We start from the raw sequence: 17,015 nt of genomic DNA on the forward strand, positions 1-17,015 counted from the left end.
AATAACGTCGTTAATAATTTTTTATGATAGAAAAAATTTTCATTGTCAATAATCGATATTATCGATCAAAAAATTTTCGTCGTTAAATTTTTTTTTTTGAAAAATTATTTACGATGAAAAATTTTAGTTGTAAAAAAAGATAATTTATGATGAAATATTATGGTGTTAATAAAAAAATAATTATTTATGATAAATCATATTTATTATTATTAATTTAATTAAAATTTTTATAAAAATAAAAAAATATTAGTGACATAAATTTTTCATCACAAATATGATAATTTTTGACGTAAATTTTTATCACTAATAAATTATCAATTACTTAAATGAAAATATTTTTATCGTTATTAATTTAATTAAAATTTTTATAAAAATTAAATTTAAAAAAATTAACAACCTAAATTTTCATCAAAATATGATAATTTCTGACGTTTAATTTTATCGCTAATAAATTATCAATTATTTATGATAAAATATTTTATCACTATTAATTTAATTAAAAATTTTTATAAAAATTAAATTTAAAAAAATATTAGCAACGTAAATTTTTCATCACAAATATGATAATTTTTATGTATATTTTCATCGTAACAAGTTATCAATTATTTACGATGAAAATATTTTTGTTGCTATTAATTTAATTAAAAATTTTTATAAAAATTAAATTTAAAAAATATTTGCGACATACATTTTATGTCACAAATATCATGATTTTTGATGTAAATTTTTATCACTAATAAATTTTTAATTATTTATGATAAAAATATTTTATTGCTATTAATTTAATATAAAATTTTAATATTTTTAAATTTATTAAAAAATTTATTTATGATAATTTTTCATCCCTAATATATTTTTGGTGACCAATATTTATCGAAAATAATTTCATCATTAATAATTTATACATATTTTTTAAAAAAAATTATGAATATATATATTTAATTTATATTTATAATATTTTTATAAATTAAAAATAAAAAATAAAATAAAAATTTATATAAAAAATTTATAAATAAATTTTATTATTTTATTATATTAAATTAAAATTATAAGAGATCTAAAATAAAAATAAAAAGCTATATAAATAAGTCGTCAAGTGTCAGTATCTGCAGATGGAGAATGGACTGGAGAAGGAGAGCGCTTGAAGTGCTCAGATCGACCTGCTGCTACCTTATCAGCTACATCATCTGCTCCATCTACGCTTTCCTCTCCATCATCTGGATTTGAAGCTGCTGGTACTTGTTGACGCTTGCAGTCAACTCATCAGCTCGCTGCTCAGTCTGTCTCTACATCTCTACCAGTTGAGCATCGCAGGCAGCATGAATGTCAGTCCTGGATGAGTGTGAGGATGAGAAGCACTGATTCAATATCTAGACCCCTAACATAATAGGATCTCGTACCAAATACCTGATCATATATCTGGTCATCTGTGGGTGCGATCGAGCCTTCAAGATAGGCTAGGATCTGATGTCTATCATACGGTTCTGAAAATTAAAGTTATAGATATTTTAATTTCATATTGAAAATTAAATTGTGAATGAAAAAATAATTAAAAAAAATTATAGAAAACTCTTGGCTCCCCATCGTCCACTCCCTTGACCATCGCTAGTGGGTCCGCTAGTAGATATTGATCCTACTAGGAAGCTCGCCACTCTCTGTATCTCTCTGTAATTTGAGAATAATTAATTAAAAAAATTTTAAATAGTTAGAGAGTTAAAATATACTAATTAGAAATTACTTACTATCTGTTCCATATGACGAGCGAATGACCTCGAACCCCTACAATGCGATACGATCTGTCTCACCTGATTCATGACGTTCTTGGCACATCGTCTCTGTATAGTTAGCAGTCAAATTAGTAGGTAACAAGTTGAATTTATGAATAAATAATTCAATGATTAAATTTAAAAAAAAAGTTTAGATGTGTAACCTGATATGACAGATCCTCATAATGCCGGTATATGAGAGCCCAATCATCTATAGTGATGCTGTCATAGGACCGCTGCCGCGCTGCCTCCATCCCATGATCCTGCATCTCATGGTACCAATGCTGATGGATGCGATGTTGATACTCCTTGAAATACAAAGAAAAATGAGCGTCCACAGCTCGTCGCACGTGATCCTCCTCAAAATCAATAATATCAAATACACTCTGTCCATAACAAATATTAGAAGAATACCGTGCTAATTAAATATTCAGGTATAATTTATGTTACCTAAACAGGATGTAAAAAATCTCTCTCTGAGCTGGTACAATGTGACGTCAATCGAAAAGCATCACGAGGGCATAGCTACGGTATATGATGTCCAGCTCGATCTGTCGTGGCTTGCATCATCTCCTAATGGGCCTAGTGTAGTCGGATGGTATCTCAATACAGAGATGCTGTCCTGGGTGCTCACATTTGCAATGCTCTAGGGCAAGGTTCATCAATGGATCTTGCCCTCACCTCACCACTGGTAGAGACTATTCTGAAACAATAATAAATAAATCATTAGTATGATAGCTATCCAAATAAAAAAAATTAAATTTTATTATATAAAAAGTATAATAATACCACTCAGACCCACCTCACTTGGACTCGCCTTACTGGGACCTGCTAGCGTAGGACCCTCTAGCGACAGAGCTGGTGCGGCAGTGAAAATCGGTAAAGTCACCTCAGCCTCCGGGATAGACTGCGAACGTAAATGTCATCGTCTGTCTCTTGGTACCATACATATAATTCTTGGCATATAAATAAATATAATATTAAATAATAATAACAAAAAATAAATTATATTCTAATGAATAGAATTATATCGCATATCATTATTGCAAGAGAAGATTGAACAAAAATATACATCTGCTCATCAATATTCGTATCTTCCTCGATGTGTAGATCCTCCTCCGAATTACAGTAATCGACATATGTATCATCTTCTATCTCATAGTTATTTATGAACTGATCGTCGTCCTCTGACTCATTAAGATTAAATACAAAATCAACTTTAACTTCATTGGACGGCAGATTAGTCCCATTCAAAGGAGCTGTTACAAGTTCTTCATCAACAAGAAGCTCGGCTAATATTTGTTTTTTCTCTTGAAAAGTTTCCTCTTCATGTAAATTTGAATTTTCATCTATCTCTAATCGGTTGGTAAGTCATATACGTCTCTAAGTGTTATTTTTTGTACGACATATCAATTACCTCGATACTTTAGATCCTTCGAATTTATTACTTGTTTTGCTTGAGTTGCTAATATATACGGCTCATTCTGGTATCATGTTCGTGCAAAATTTATACTAACAAAGTGTGGATCGATATGAATACCGATCTTTTAATTTCTAATATCTCACCATTCATATTAAAATAAAAATACAGAATTACTGGACCCATACTTCAGTTTTATGATATCTATCAGTACACCATAATATTCGCTATCTTTTTCTTCTTCATATCCTATCACAGCAATCCTACTATTGTAGATCTGTCGTTGCATCTCAAGCTCCCTTGTGTGAAATCTCATTTCTTCAATGATACAGGATGCGTAGTGGTTAACCCTTCGATCGAAATCATATGCTAAATCATACAATTTATCGATCGCACCCTCTTCTTTATTGAAATACTTATATTTCATCTACACTATACATAAAAAATTATGTTGGTTCAAATAATTATTTCAATAATTATTAAAAATAACGTATTACTAGTGCAACTTACAAAATTACAAAACTATTTTGAAAATTTCTTTCTACGTCGATAATCAGCATCCGTATTATTCTTTCTGCATAATATACTTTTGTGCTCACTACAATAAGTCATGATTGTTAATTTTACATCAACATGCAAAAATTGCTTAGAATATTAGACAGTATGCTAAGATAGTACTTACTCAATAAAATTTTAATTTCTTCATAATTATTTAGAATGCAGAAGTGTACCTTGGATAGCTCATTCACGTCTATAAATTTATATCTCCTTCCACCAATGGGTCGAACCATTTGTTTAAATATCGACAGCATCAGTTCATTGTCACCTCATTCAGGTCTACATTGTGATCTGTACGATTGAATTTTATTTCGATATTGTCGAGATATATCAAGCAGAAAGTGACACACTCCGTAGCTACGTATGCTTCTGCTATAGACCGTTCAGGCCGTGCTTTATTGCACACATACTTTTTTAAGATACACAAGAATCTGTAAATAAAAATAAACTTAAATTTTAAAAATATATTTACATCTTATAACTAATATGATAAAGTGTATATTTTTTTTATCTTTCAATAGGGTACATCCATCGATAATGTATTGGTCTGGTTAAAAGAGCTTTCTTTGGAAGATGAATAGCCAGGTGCACCGTAATATTAAAAAATAATGGTGAAAAAAATTTTTCTAACGTACAAAGAATGAGTACGATATCCTTCTCAAACTTTTCAAGTAAGTTAATCATTAATTTTTGACAACATAATTCTCGAAAGAACACTCCCAACTCAATCAATGTAGTTTGAACATCACCACCCAAACAGCCATGCATGATCATAGGAAGAAGCGTTGCATTATCACATGAGAGTCATGACTTTTCATACCAGAGATATTGCCATCATTGTTTCCAACACACCACGATACGTTTGAAACGTATGCGTCTGAAAATTTTACGATTTTGAACTATCCATAGAAACTCTTTTTTTTCTTGCCAAACAGCGAATAACATGCAGGTGGCATAAAAAATCTATCACCTCGATGAACTAAATGCAATTCTGATCAGATTTCTATTTTCTGCAAATCAAGATGAGCTTTTGTACTATCTTTTATTTTTTCTGAGATGTTCAATACAGTACTGATGATATTATCATAAATATTTTTCTCAATGTGCATTACATTCAGATTATGATGAAGTAGTAGCTGCTGTTGATATGGTAATTCAAAAAAAATACTTCACTTCATCCAATTCAGCTCAGCTTCAGTATGCTTCTGCTTGTGAGTACCTGATATTTTTTCAAATTGGACATTTTCAATGACTTCAAGTTGTTCTAAAACTTCTGCTCTACTTAACTCCTTAAGTAGCGGACGTCGGTCGAACTTATCATCAAAGTATTGATTGTAACGGATCCTTCAAGAATGATTATCAGATTGAAACCATTAATGACCCATAAAGCATATTTTTCGTTCATGCTTTAAATATAAGGAGGATGCATTCTTGTTGCATATTGGACATGTCAGATGTCCTTTGGTGCTCCATCCAGATAAGTTTCCATATGCAGAAAAATTATTTATAATCCATAGAATCAAAGCATGCAATTTAAAATTTTTTTGACTCACAAAATCATATGTCTGTACTCCATTTTCTCATAGCTCCTTTAGATCATCGATTAACGGTCATAGATATACATCAATTTCATTACCTAGTACTTTCAGATCCAGAATCAACAGTGACATAAAAATAAATAATTTTTTCATACACTTTCAAGGTGACATATTATATACAACTAGCATCACAGACCACATGCTGTAGGAAGTATTCAAATTATCAAAGAGATTAAATCTGTCTGTCGCTAGATCAAGTTGGATATTGCGCGGGTCACTCGTAAAGTACGGATACTTTGCATCGAAGTCTTTCTACACTACAGAATCGATCGGATGGCTAAGTATGTTCTCCTCCAGAATTCGTTACTCATAATGTCATCTTATTTCTTCTGTTATCTTTGTGGACATATACAGCCTTTAAAGTCTTGAAATCAATGAAAAATATCTCAAAATCTTTTAAGATATCTTCTTTCTTTTTTTGTTATCGATTTTACACTTAGGCTCACTGCATTTCGGACATTCAGTTGCCTATTCGTTATCCTTATAAAATAATATGTAGTTATTTTTGCAGGTATGTAAAGGAATATAGCCAAGTTTCAATTTTCGCATGTATATTTTTGCTTCAGAATATGATTTCGAAAGTCTCTCTCCATCGGAAAGAGCTACTTTAATCAATGTCAATCAAATGACTGCTGACTCCATCGGTTCATTATTTTAATATGAAGTAATTTTATCAAAAATTCTAACTTGAAGAACTTTGCATAATTTGGATAGAGTGGTTTTCATGCATCCCTTACAAGTTTTGTAAACTATTCAAAAATCCTTTCTATCTCAAGCCAGATATTGTGTTCATGATCAGAATTGCCTTCAGATGCACTAGTACTCATGCATATATTTGAACAAACATCCTGATGTAAATCATCCAACAGTTTTTCTATACCATCATATTCGATCAGTTCAGCAGTATCACTATCATCTTCAGTATCACCATCGTCGCGCACAACATCATTCGGATCATTCTTCCCTTGTCATATCCAGCAAGTATACTCTTATCCATACCATAACGTAGCAGATGCTCTTTAACAAGTATTATGTGACGGTATATCATATTAACACATCTCTTTCTTGGACACTTTATCTGACTAGCACTGTCAGTCTTATGCCGTGTAAAGTTAATAAAATCTCGAACACCTTTTTGATATTTACGTAAAAAAATACCTCTAGCATTCATCTAACTTTTATTGATATCTATCTAACAACAAACACGACAACCATTAACAATAAAAAAATTTCAGTGGTATTCATCCGAATTGGATCTCAATCTAGATTTCGGATCAAATTTCGATCCAAATTCTGGACCAAATCCAGATCTGGATCTGGACAGATCATTTTATACAAAACAGCATGTATTAAAGAACACAGACTGAACAGTAACACAGAAAATCTCCTTCCATCAATTTAATAAAGTAAAAATGCATGATCCTATCTATTTCAAATTATTATTAACAGGTGTGATCCTATCCTTTTCAAAAAAGTAATAATCTTATTATTGTTATTAGTCGATATTTTATTTCATTATTATAAAAATTTTGACAGTATTTTTCTATGGTTCTCCAAGTATACGACGTGAATATGGTGCCAACGCACCCTATCCATCATATATCCGAAGAACAATGGACAGATAATTGCTGGATACCATATAATAAAATAAAATATCAACTATTAATAACAATAAGATTATTACTTTTTAAAAAATTTGAATATGAAATATCCAAGAGTCGATCTCGATCAAGATCGACACTTAAATGAGAATCTACAACTCAATGTAATTTAACTACTATCTCTGAACATATATTCAAAGATGGATTCCTAATTTATCAAAAATTTTAGTAAATTTTTTTTTAAAATAAAAATATTTTTTATATTTAATTATAATAAGCAAAAATATATAAATAACATACAAAATAATTAAATTATAATAAGCAAAAGTAATGTGCATTATGCTAGTGGAATAAAAAAATTATAAATTTTAGCAATAACACTAAAAAATTTATGCAATAAATATAAAATAAACTATAAATAGTTGAGCATGTAAAATAATATTAATACAAAATAATAACATAAACCTAATCCTTAGGGTCTGATGGTTTTTTATCTTTTTCTAAAATATTTTTTACCTAAAAATAATAAATAATTTTTTATTTTTTAAAAATATTTTTTACTTAAAAATATTTTTTTAAATATTTTTTCTCCTAAACGAGCTCTGGACTCGGCCGCCCACGGTCCCCGCTCCCACAGCACCGGCACTGTCACCCAACCCAAGCCGCCCGGACTCGGCCCTCGGACCCCCACTCCCGCGGCATCGCCACCATCACCCACCCCTCGCGACCCACCCCCTGCGGTACCACCACCCTCTCCAACCCCCCGCGACCCAAATCCCAATTCGGATCCTATCAGATCCCGATCTGGATCCCAATCCGAATCGAAGTCTCAATCCGGATTCCAACCTCGATCCAATTCGGATCATGATTTATATTTTATTTTTATTAATAAAATAATAAAATACTTGATTAATATTTTATTTTTTTTATTTTTTTTTATTTTTCTTTTTTTCTCCTATCGTTTCTCTCTTTCCTTCCTCCCTTCCCACCATCACCCACCCCTCCCCGGCCGACCCCCACCCTGGCTACCCACAGCCCCCTCCCCACCCCCATGTCGCCCCTTACTACCCTCTGACCCCATCTCTGCCGGCCGACCCCCTCCCCGGCCCCATGTCGCCCCCAGCCGCCAACAGCTCCCTCTCCGCCCCCATGTCACCCTCGACCGCCCCTCGACCCCATCTCCATCGGCCGACCCCCTCTCCGACCCCGTGTTGCCCCCGACCGTCCACGGCCCCCTCTCCACCCCCGTGTCGCCCCCCGACCCCAGCCCCACTTCCTCCCCACCTCTGTGTCACCTCCGGCAACCCCTCGACCCCATCTCCGCCGGCTATCCCCCTTCCCAGCCTCGTGTCACCCCCGGCCGCCTACGGCCCCCTCCCCGCTCCCGTGTCGCCCCCGTGTCGGCCCCGGCCGCCCACCCCCATGCTGCGACCCCCTGCATCGGCCAACCTCATCCTCTCCATCCCCGGCCACCCACGGCCCCCTCTCCACCACCCAGTGGCCCAATCAACTAAAAAAAAAGGGTTGGAATATATCCTTACCTCCGACGGACAGCAACAGCGGAATCGGATGCACGGACGGCAATGGCGTAGACGGGAACAGCGGCGACGACGATGGAGAGGCACTCGTCGGTGGAAAGAGAGGGGGGAGAGCTCGGAGAGGGAGAGGGGAGAGGGAGATCTCAGTTGGAGAGAGGAGAGGGGAGGTGGAGAGCTCGGAGAGGGAGAGGGGAGAGGGGAGTGGGGAGAGGGGGAAGGAAGAGGATTTTGTATGAAGGGACGTCGAATTGACGTGCATTGAATGTAGAACTATTAGGAATAAAAATTTTCATCGCTAATACTATTATTAGTGACAAAAAATAATTTTCATCGTCAAAAATTCTCGTCAAAAAAAATTTCCTACTAAAAAATTTTTTCTCTAAAAAAATTTCACCCAAAAAAATTATTAACGATGAAAAATAAATTATTATTAATAAACTTATTAGTAACAAAAATTAGATTTTCGTTGCCAATAATTTCCACCAAAAAAATTTCTCCACTAAAAAAAAATTTCTAAAAAAATTTCACCCAAAAATAAATTATTGGTGATGAAAAAGAATTCATCATTAATAACTTTATTAGCAATAAAAATTTGATTTCTGTCGTTAATAAATATCGTTGAAATATATATTTTTTTCTAACATTTTTTCCTTCAAAAAAATTTAAAAAAATTATTTTTAAAATATTTTTTGAATGAAAAGAATTTTTATTGCTAACAAATTTTTTTTTAGTTAACAAACTTTTTATTCATAAAAATTGATTAAAATAATATTTTTAAAATATGATTGTTGATGAAAAATATATTTACATCATCAATATATTTTTTTAAAAAAATTGACAAAATAATTTAAAGACTATTTATGATGAAAATTTATTTTACATCATTAATAATTAAATATCTTTTCAATAATAATTTTATAAAAAATTAATTTTAGATTTTTTCATCAAAAAAATTTTCATCCAAAAAATTTAATAAAAAAATGATATTAAAAAAATATTTATGATGAAAAATAAAACTAATTTTATTTAATCTAAAAAAATTTTGGTCTAAAAAAATTTATCAAAAAAATTTTATCAAAAAAATTAATTTTTTATTAATAAAAAATTTATATAAATAGTTAATTTATGATTTTTTTTCTAATTTTTTTTTTAAAAAAATTATATATATATAAAATATAATTACGATGAAAAGTTTAATTTATATCGCTAATAATTGTTATAAGAACAACTCTTCGACTTTCACAATGGAATAGGTACTATGAGAGATCGATAGCTTTGAAGTTTTTGATTTCTTAGGAGCTCATCTTTTTCTTGGAGTCCTCATTCTAGAAGTCAGAGTACGAGAATATCACAATAATTTTGAGATCATAAGAAAAATCCATCAAGATTGAGATTTGAAGGATAGGATAGAGACAGAAAGTTAGAAGCTCAGAAGCTCATATATTATCTACATGTAAAGATCGAGCTTGAGAAATTCATCAAGAATTGTGTAAGCATCAAAGATCTAGCAATTAACCAGAATCAAAGCAGATCTGCGAGTAATGCAAATTGTGTTATAAAGCATAAGTTCATATTTGTGCTTTACACTGTCAGAAAGATGAGTGCTAGTATTGTTTGTCTTCTCATGATTGAAACTCCTACAGAGATATATTTGAGCGTCAATCGATGTAGAAAGTATGGTACCTTTCGAGATCGTGGAAGCCATGCTTGAATGCGCTACTTAACTATATGATTCTGTATGAAAGGAGGCTCTTTTCATGTAGCTTAAGGTAGATACTCTATTAGAAAGATTCATTGATATCACTAGGAACAGTGACAGCAATGAACAATAAATTTTACGTCGCAAATAAACGTATAGCTCATTTCATTCAAAAAGATCAATTCATTCTAATCTACGAATATCATTCACTTTTAAATAATTTTCTCATATAAAAAATTTGATTTGGATCATAACTCACATTTGCTTCTTTACCATGTAAAAAGATAAAAGATGTATACAGCTGCTACAAAAAATAGATGCAGTTACCTTACACAAAATTAAAAATTTAAATTTTATAATTTTTTAAAATTTTATTTTTTTTAACATATTGGCGAAGAAAATATTTGCATCATAAATAAATGTATTTATGACAAAAACAAAAGTTTCATTGTAAATAATTATTATTTATGATGAAAAATTTTATCATAAATAATAATTAACTTTTGATTTTTTTTAAATACTAATTTTTTAAGTATTTGTAAAAAATAATTTTATTGTGAATAATTTAGTATTTACCATGAAATATTTTTTTCATCATAAAAATAATTTATTTACGATAAAAATTTTAGTCACAAATAATAATCAATTTTTGATTTTTAATTTTTTTAACTATTAGAAGTGAAAATTTTTTGTCAAAAATAATTAAGTATTTATGAAGAAATTTTTTTGTCATTGCAAAAAGCTATTATTTATGATGAAAAATTCTTATCATAAAAAATTAGTAATTTTTGGTTTTTTTAAATTTTTATTTTTTTAACTATTTATGATGAAAAAAGTTTCTTCATAAATAATCAATTATTTATGATGAAAAGTTTTTTATCATTGTAAAAAATAATTATTTATGATGAAAAATTTTCATCATAGATAATGAGCAATTTTTTATTTTTTTAAATTTTTAATCTTTTTAACTATTTATGATAAAAATATTTTCATCATAAATAAATATTATTTATAATAAAAAAATTATCATAAATACTCAATTATTTATGATGTAATATTTTTATCACAAATAATCTATAATTTTTAAATTTTTTAAGTTTTTTATTTTTTTAAATATTAACGATGAAAATATTTTTATTGAGACTAAAGTTATTGCCGATGAAAAAAAAATTTCATCGTAAATATTTAAATTATTTATAATAAAAATATTTTCATCATGAATATTTAAAAATTTAAAATTAAAATAAATAATGTATTATTTATGATGAAACTATTCATTGCAAATAATCTGTATTTATGATGAAATATTTTTTCTATCCCTAAAATGTAACTATTTACGATGAAAAATTATTTTCATCATAAATATTTTATTATTTATGATCAATTTTATTTTTCATCCTAAATGCTATTAGTGGAGATGAAAATATTTACGTCGCAAATAATTCTATCGTAAAAATGCTCTTTTGTTTTAATGCAATCAGATTGGATTAGATCACATGCAGAACAGATTGTATGTGGAATAGATTAAAAATTCATCAATCCAATCTTAATCTTTTATTAAGTGGATCAAAAATTCGGATATGGACCCAACTTGTTTATTAAACAAATAATGTGATCGAATTCATGTAATCCATTTATTAAACATATCAAATCAGGTTGAATGGGTTTTTATAAATTAAAGGGATTTAAATGGATAAAGGGGGTTGGTTAAATATAAAAGAAATAGATAAAGCAAGTTTTAAATAGATGAAGTAGCTCTTAAATAGTTAAATGGGCCGGATTATGATTCAATTCAATTATCAAACATATCAAATTAATAGATTAAATGGATCAAAAATGTAAATTTAAACCTAATCTATTTAATAAATTAGTCTAAAGAGGTTGAGCTGTTTGTAGAAATGATTATTATGAACACGGACTGCTATATGTGCTTGTGACCACGCATATAGGTTGTAACAAGTAAGGTTGGAAGTGGGCTCGGGCTGGCCCGAGGCCCATTGGACTAGGCCGATTTCGGATCGGGTTTCGGGCTCAGCCCAAAAGCATTCAGGTCGGGCTTGGACCAAAATTTAGGGTCTGTTTTACTTTCGGACCGGGCTCGGGCCTACCTTTGGTCTAGCCCAGACCCGGCCTGGGCCCGAGCCCGATCACAAGCCCGATTATAAGCCCAATCATAAGTCCGGCCCCGTCCGTCGATCATTATCATCCTCACTTCCGATCCTCCCAGCTCTCCCACCGACCGTCGGTCTTCGTCGTCAGTCTCCCCCTCTCCTCCATTAATCTCAAATCCCTCCTTGCACCCTAGATCCATAAACCATGGATTTCGATTGGAAGCCAGAATAGGGGAACGATGAAGAGAGGGCATCAGGAGAGTGGCAGGGGAGTTGGAGGGTATCTGATGGCGGAGATGCTGTCGAGCAGCAAGGACAAGATGACGGCGATGGAGGAGCAAGATGGTGGAGTGGATGAGCTCTTGGCCGCACTCAGGTATAAGGTCCGATCCTCGGACATGGCGGATGTCGCCCTGAAGCTCGAGCAGCTCGAGATGGCCAAGGGCAGTAGCACCGCCCAAGGCGGCACTTTCCTCTCCCACCTCGCCTCCGACACCATCCACTATAACCCTTCTGACCTCTCCACCTGGCTCGAGAGCATGCTCTTCGAGCTCAACATCCTGCTTCCTCCCCTCCCTTTCGCCTCGATTCCAAACCATCAAAGTAACCAGCTTGATCTGCTGCCAGTCCCCGCCGCTGTAGCTCCAGCCTCCATTCTCGATCTGGCGGAGTGCTGTACTGCGACCACCGTCGACTTGCCAACCCCACGGTGCCAGTCGGAGTACGATCTCAAGCCCATCCCCTCCGTCGTCACCGCTGCCTCCAGCTACATTATGTATAGATCGGAGCCGCCGGTGGAACTGAATGCACAGGATCGCAGGTGGATGAGGACCTCATCCTCTTCCTCGTCTTCGTCTCGTGCTGGAGGTATTGGAGTAGTAGGAGTATAGGAGGGATGGGATCGTCGATGCCTTCCGCGATGGAGGTGTCGTCGATGGTTGCAGGGCCGGCAGCAGGGGCGCTGCCGATGGTGGTTATAGACTTGCAGGAAGCTGGGATCCAGCTGGTCCACACGCTGATGGCCTACGCAAAGGCGGTACAGGAGCAGAACCTCAAAGCGGCGGATGCGCTGGTCAAGCAGATCTTGGTGCTGATGTTGGTGGTGGGCTGGCCCAATTTGTTCAGGTCGGGCTCGGGTCCAAGCTCGGATCAGGCTCGGATCTGGATCTTTTAAATATTTTCGAACCAAATCTGGGTCGAAGCCTGATAAAAAATTTCAGACCAGACCCGGACTGGGTCTGACCCGGCCCACTTTCAGCCCCAGCAACAAGCAAGATAACAACCGTTACAATGAGTTATTGGGCACTGTAACAATTTATCGTAACCTAAATAATCTCCAAATAACTAAGTTTGTCTCGCATGAAATTAATATTTTTGTTAAATAAGCACGAAAAGGTTAGTTTTTGATGTATTATTTTAATGTTCAAAATTTGAAATCATACACAGCGGCGCGCGGCATATGTCGACAGTTATAACGATAATAAATGTCTCAGGTGGGATCAGTCGGAATGTAAAAATACCGTTAACTCAAACCTAACCTCGATGTGAGACACCTAACTACCTCTCTCCCACGCGCATCTTTCCTCCATTTTCTTAGACAGCAGTTTAGCAAAGAACGCTGCCCAAATTTGAATAAACCGGCACACGTGCTTCTTGGTTCCATACCTACCATCCCACACAAAACCTCTATAAAACCCCCATCCCTTGCTCACCATTCTCCATCTCATTTTCACTCACCACAACCCAGTAGTAGTATAAGTGAAGCCTAGGAAACAATCCAGTTTAACGATGAGTCCCTCCACTTGGACCCTCGAGATCGAGTCCCCGGCCCCCGCCGCAAGGCTGTTCAAGGCGGTCCTCGACTGGCACAACCTGGCCCCTAAACTCCTGCCCAACATCGTCGCAAGCGCCGTGGGTATCCAAGGTGAAGGCAGCGTCGGAAGCGTCAGGCAGCTCAACTTCACCTCAGGTATTGCAATCCACATCTTTGAAATTTTCTTGTCTTAATTATCGGTATATATTTCATGCACTTAAGAGTTGGTGCAATATTTGTAGCGATGCCATTTGGCTATGTGAAGGAGCTTCTGGACTTCGTGGACTTTGACAAGTTTGAGTTCAAGCAAAGCCTGATCGAAGGCGGTGATCTCGGGAAGAAGATCGAGTCAGCCTCAACCCAGTTCAAGTTCGAGCAAACCAGCAAGGGAGGGTGCGTGTGCAAGGTGGTCACAACCTATAAGCCATTACCAGGAGTTGACAACAAGGATGAGGTAGCCAAGGGAAAGGAAGCAGTGACCGCGACCATCAAGGCAGCAGAGGCCTACGTCCTGGCCAACCCTGGTGCCTATGTCTGAAGTGGTTCGGGTTTGAGCTCGCACACTTGGTGGTGCAATAGTACTATAGCAAGCGAGAGATTGCTTTTGGAGTGGGTGTTTGCGAGGTTGTTCTTGTTGTTTCCATGCTTTTCTTTTCTACTGAGTGCCTATCTATGATTTTCTGAAATAAATAAACCAACCGGTTTAGTGTGTGTATGCCAGATTTGTGAACCTTTTTTTCCACAATGCATCAGATTTACATAAAATAAATTGAAAAAAAAAAAAGTATATTTCAAAGCAGAAAAAAAGAGAAAAATTATGCCCATCCAGTCGAGTACCTCAGCTTTTTACTGTCCTTATGAACTTGATTCTATCCGAGTACTTTCACTCGCTTGGCATTTTATTCTAGTGCTATGCACCTGGATAGATTTTACCACTGATGAGTTAGTTTGTGGATAAGAGACCAATTCTTCGGCCAATATTCCATATCCTCCCGACCAGAGTTACAAGGTCACGGTACCGAGCTCAGCAGTGACCCATCAACGACTCTGCTTTTGTTACTATGTAATAGTACATATCCAGCATGGGACTAAGACCTGAAAACTTGGTATTTGGATTATCCCATATATCACTCGTTTTGGTCTGTTGAGGGTGGTATGCACTATACATGGACTGTAAAGTCGGTTAGCGAATTCCACTCGGAATCAGATACATCCAATCGAACTGTTTTAGATAGGTTACTTGATTCCACCAAGGGTAGAAAATTTTTTCGTGGTTGAGCCAACTAGGCATTATAGTCATCCAAATACAATATTTCTCTGGTAACAACTCCTTGATGAAGATCTCTCATTGCAGATATTATTAACTCTTCCCAAAAGACTGTTTATATATCCTAATAAGTTTGGTTATAATCCCTGTATTAAAAGCGTATTGGCAGCTACATTTGTTAGGACAAAATATGTAGATTCTTACACGCCATATCCATGCAACCTTTCTCAAGAAACATGCATCTCAACATCTTATATTGGCCATGTCAGGTTATACCATGTTGGCTTTAGTACTTCATATATATTGAGTCCTTTTCCTAAGTAATAATAAAAAAAAAACTTAATTATCAAAATAATTTAAGTTTTTACTTATTTAACGATTTGATACAAAAATGATAAAACGCTATTTTGAATGGCGTTTTATCATGCCACATCACCCTCCCATTCCCCACCATTTTCCACGTAGACTAGGCGAGGAAAAAAAAAATAAAAATGCAATTTGGTATGGCATTTTTAAAAACGCCATTCCAAACTGCGTTTTTAAAAATGCCACATCATTTGGCACTTTTAATTATTATCCCCCCAAAAAAAAAAAAATAGAAAAAAATGATAAAAAAATGAAAATTATAATTTTAAATTTATAAAAAAAATAAAAATTATAATTTTGATAAAAATAAAAATTATCATTTCAAATTAGTATCTCCATTTCAAATTATCTTTTAAAAAAACTAAAAAAATAATAATAAAAAAAATTAAAAATATCATAAAAAAGCATTGAAAAGAAATAGAAATTATAATTCAAAATGTTAAGAAAAAAAAATTTAATTTTAATTTAAATAAAAATCATCATTTCAAATTACAATCTCCTTTTGAAATTAATTTTTTTTAAAAATATCATAAAAAATTAAAAAATTATTAAAAAATAAGAAAAAAATAAAAATTATAATTTTGAATAAATTTTTAAAAATAAAAATTCAAATTTTAATTAAAATAAAAAATAAATTTAAATTATTTTCTTCATTTAAAATTAATTTTTTTAAAAAATATGTAAAAAAATATTTAAAAAAATCTTAAAAATTTTAAAAAATAAAGAATACCATAAAAAAATGAGAAAAAAATCAGAAAAAATAAAAATTATAATTTTAAATATAAAGAAATAAAAATTTTAATTTTAATTCAAATAAAAGCCATCATTTCAAATTACTTTCCCCATTTCAAAATATCTTTTTAAAAAAATATCTGAAAACAATTGTTGAAAAAAAAATAAAAATATCATAAAAAAAAATTAAAAAAATATAAATTATAATTCTAAATTTTAAGAAAATAAAAAAAAATATAATTCTAAATTTGATCCGACAGCAGATGATCCGACAGCATCAGTTATTTCTGAGCAGCATGATCAACAGATCTCCTCCACTGATATAGGGGAGGAGCCATCACAGCAGGAGCAGCCGGCGAGGACCTTCTTGAGAAGGTCCAAGCGACCACGGGCACCGCGACGTCCTTGTGGGACTTAGTCTTTGTTATATTTTTATTGTACTATTTTTTGTATGTTTGACATTTTTATTCTATTTAATAATATTAATTATTGATTTTATTTTATATTATTTAATTTCAAGTGATCGGATATTATGCTTTGTGCATA

General features: G+C 33.3%; 1 protein-coding gene across 1 annotated transcript; it reads left to right on the forward strand.

Moving 5' to 3' along the window:
• The first annotated feature begins 14,007 nt into the window (after nt 1-14,007).
• On the forward strand, nt 14,008-14,819 carry LOC140853713 (pathogenesis-related protein 1-like). Its single transcript, XM_073248578.1, has 2 exons — nt 14,008-14,260; nt 14,347-14,819. The coding sequence occupies exons 1-2, from the start codon at nt 14,080-14,082 to the stop codon at nt 14,640-14,642; spliced, it is 477 nt and encodes a 158-aa protein (XP_073104679.1). The 5' UTR covers nt 14,008-14,079; the 3' UTR covers nt 14,643-14,819.
• Nucleotides 14,820-17,015: the final 2,196 nt, after the last annotated feature.

Source organism: Elaeis guineensis, chromosome 14, assembly GCF_000442705.2.
Source record: "Elaeis guineensis isolate ETL-2024a chromosome 14, EG11, whole genome shotgun sequence".
Classification (NCBI taxonomy): domain Eukaryota; kingdom Viridiplantae; phylum Streptophyta; class Magnoliopsida; order Arecales; family Arecaceae; genus Elaeis; species Elaeis guineensis.